Source organism: Sorex araneus, chromosome 6 (assembly GCF_027595985.1).
Source record: "Sorex araneus isolate mSorAra2 chromosome 6, mSorAra2.pri, whole genome shotgun sequence".
Taxonomy (NCBI): Eukaryota; Metazoa; Chordata; class Mammalia; order Eulipotyphla; family Soricidae; genus Sorex; species Sorex araneus.
In genome coordinates this window covers 149,870,431-149,873,869 of record NC_073307.1, presented here as the reverse complement: position 1 = coordinate 149,873,869, position 3,439 = coordinate 149,870,431, and the positions used below count along the sequence as shown (strand labels likewise).

Genomic DNA, 3,439 nt, shown 5'->3' with positions numbered 1-3,439 from the left:
ATAAGCAATAGAAAATTTGATATCAAAAGCATAGCAAATCAGCCCTAGGCCATAAGCATGTTGCAGTTCAGATGAGCACCACACCAGACTTCTATTGCTGGATTCAGCCATTATTTCTTCACACACTTTGCAACTGTTTGGGAGTAGGGACTTCCAAGTATAGAGAATAATACTAAATGATAGAATGATACTAAAACCTACTAAACCCTACTAAACCTACTAAAACCTACTAAATCTACTAAAACCCTTAGTTTCTATCTGTATTTAATTTACACTCAAGAATTATTTAATTTATTTTATTTTATTTATTCTTCATAAAGTGCAAACTAAATATTGTTTAGTTTAGCATTTTAAAAAGTTGGCTAAAAATTATTTTTTCTAATTGATTGACAGTAAATTTTGTTGCTGTTCTTTAAAAAATTGGCTTTTTTTTTTAACCTTTGTATTTTTGGCAATACCTGACTGTGCTCAGGACTCAGGGATTTCTCCTCACAGAGCTCAGAGACCATGCTAGGTCATGTGGATCAAAACTGGCTTCAGTTGAACTACTATCTAGCCTTAGTTTGTTGATATTCTTGGAAGTTCAAACTATATCTGGCATTAGGAAAAACTTGATTTGCTACAAAATTGCACTGTTATTTTTTGCTTATGATACATTATACTATGTCAATTAAATTGCACATACATTAGTGGAAGCTTATTTGTGCCAAAATCCAAGAATAAAATCATGGGAAAACAAAATGAGTGTTCAAAAATCTTGACAAATCAGGAATTATCAAGGACAGTAAATTTTAAATTTTTCTACAGAAATTTTACATAGCACAAAGTTTTAAAACAAAGTCAAAACTAAAACCTGACCTTACAAAGCTGACCTTCAATGTCATGGTGCCTATTAGCTACAAAATGAGAAATGAGACTATTGAGAAGAAATTGAACTTTGTGCTGAGCCTAAGAAAGGTTAATGAATCCCAATTTGTCATGAATTTTTATTGGATAAGTGCTTCCGTGAAAATTTAATACATCCTTTGATGTATTAAAGGATAAAATGTTTAAACAAATTCCTTTTTAGAAAATAATAGAGATAAAATTTTCAAACATAAAAATTCCCCAGACAATTACCAAATGTGAAAATGGTTTCTTTGGAAAAATTAAGTAGTTTTAGGGCTGGAGTGATAGCACAGTGGTAGGGCATTTGCCTTGCATGCAGCAGACCTAGGTTCGATTCCTCGACCCCTCTTGGAGAGCCTGGCAAGCTGCCAAGAGTATCTCACCTGCACGACAGAGCCTGGCAAGCTATATTAAATACCATGGCATACTTAATATGTCAAAAACAGTAATAAATCTCACATTGAAGATGTTACTGGTGCCTGCTCGAGCAAATCGATGAGCAGCAGGATGACAGTGATACAGTGATTATTCTTATAATCGGATTTTAAACATGAATATATTTCAACTCTAACTTTATAAGAATTCTGAGGTGATGTTCAAGATAGTGAAAACACTATTGCATGAGCTTCTATCAAGTAAGACAGCCACTGAAAGTTGACATCAAGATAACTGCATGTTTTAAGATAAAATTTTATTTTCTGTAGTTAATAGTTTATTTTCTATCAGACATAGCTGTTAATCTTTTCCTCAGTTTGCTCATGGCATTCTTCACTTCCTTATTCCTGAATGTATAAATTATAGGATTCAGGAGAGGAGTTACCATAGTGTAGAAGATCTCCACCATTTTATCAAAGGAGAAAACAATTGGAGGTCGTGCATACTCATATATACATGGGACAAATAACATAACTACAACAGCAACATGTGATCCACAGGTGGAGAGGGCTTTCTTCTGTCCTTCACTGCTGTGACTTCTCAGAGAGAATAGGATGACCCCGTAAGACACAAGCAACATGGAAAAGATTAAGATGCAAAGGAATCCACTGTTGGTCACCACCAAAAGGCCCACGACATAAGTATCAGTGCAGGCAAGTCTCAGTAATGGGAACAAGTCACATGTGAAATGATCAATGACATTGGGACCACAGAAGGACAGCCTGGAAGTAAAGGCAATTTGGATAATGGAATGAAGAATTCCCCCCATCCAGGCTACACCAATCAAAGTGCAGCAGAGTCTTGAGTTCATGATGGTAGAATAGTGCAAGGGCTTGCAGATGGCCACATACCTGTCATAGGCCATGGCTGAGAGAATGATCATCTCTGTCCCAACAAAAACATGTCCAACAAAGACCTGTGTCAGACAGCCTGCAAAGGAGATGGTTTTCTTTTCACGGAGAAGGTCAAAAATCATCTTTGGGGCAATGGCAGAGGAGACACACACATCCATAAAGGATAGAAAAGCCAGGAAGAAGTACATGGGGCAGCCCAGGAGCGCTGGACTGCTCACGATGGTCACCACAATCAGCAGGTTCCCACTGACTGTTGCAAGGTAGATTATCAGAAATACAACAAATATTATTTTCTGAAGATTTGGATTCTGTGAAAGTCCCAGAAGGACAAATTCAGTTACAAAACTTTGGTTTTGCATGATTTCCGAGGAGCAGCTCAAAACCACCAGCACGTGCATGTAATATCTGCAACAGAACAATAAGATATGCAAAATTTGCTTTTTTATTAACACATGTATCAATAATACATTTTATTTATAGGATACATTATCCTCATGCTCTAATACTTGAGATACAAAATTAGACATTTCTTACATGTGGCAGTATAGAAAAGCAGTCAAAAGTGTGATGGAAATATGTCATTAAACACCATAAGACAGTCTTACCTTCCACGAATTTATAGGTGATAATGTTAACAAAATAATTTTACATCAATAGTCAATTTGAATTCTTAAGAGTAATTTACTTGAATGAATTGTAAAGAAGGATGCTATTAATTTTTAGATACTTGCGTTTATTTTTTAATGTGATTGTTGAATGGGTTTGTTTCTTTTTATTTCCTTATCGCTAACATTTTTGTTTACATATAAGCAAACAACTTATGTAAGCATTCATTGTATGGCCTGACACTGTATTGAATAAATTTTATACTTGTAGGGTTTTTTTTAATAAAACATTTCAATTTTCTGCCTATGATATTACATTCCTTCTGAATATCTATTTATAAAAATTTCACATTTTGAATTCATTTTATTTTTTTTCTTCTTCCTCTAGGTAAACTTGAATACAATCTTAAGTAATACTGCTAAATTGGACACATTTCTATTGTGCATGATCTTACAGAAAAGTCTTTATGTTTTTTTCCCGTTAAGTCTAATGTTGCTGTGGGTTTGTTGTATAAATCTACTACACTGAGGTATTCAATTGCACTTTGTTGAGAATTTTTATAAGATATGAATTTTTTAACCCTGTCAAAGGCTTTCTCTTCAAGGGCCTAAGGAAGAAGGTATAGTGGAACAGTCATGGAGGGTTATTAATACCAT

The 3,439-nt window shown here is 34.6% G+C and overlaps 1 protein-coding gene across 1 annotated transcript; it reads right to left on the bottom strand.

Moving 5' to 3' along the window:
* Positions 1-1,600: 1,600 nt before the first annotated feature.
* LOC101555615 (olfactory receptor 4C15-like) lies at positions 1,601-2,536 on the bottom strand. The gene has a single exon (XM_004622134.2). It carries the CDS (start codon positions 2,534-2,536, stop codon positions 1,601-1,603), a length of 936 nt encoding a protein of 311 aa, XP_004622191.1.
* Positions 2,537-3,439: the final 903 nt, after the last annotated feature.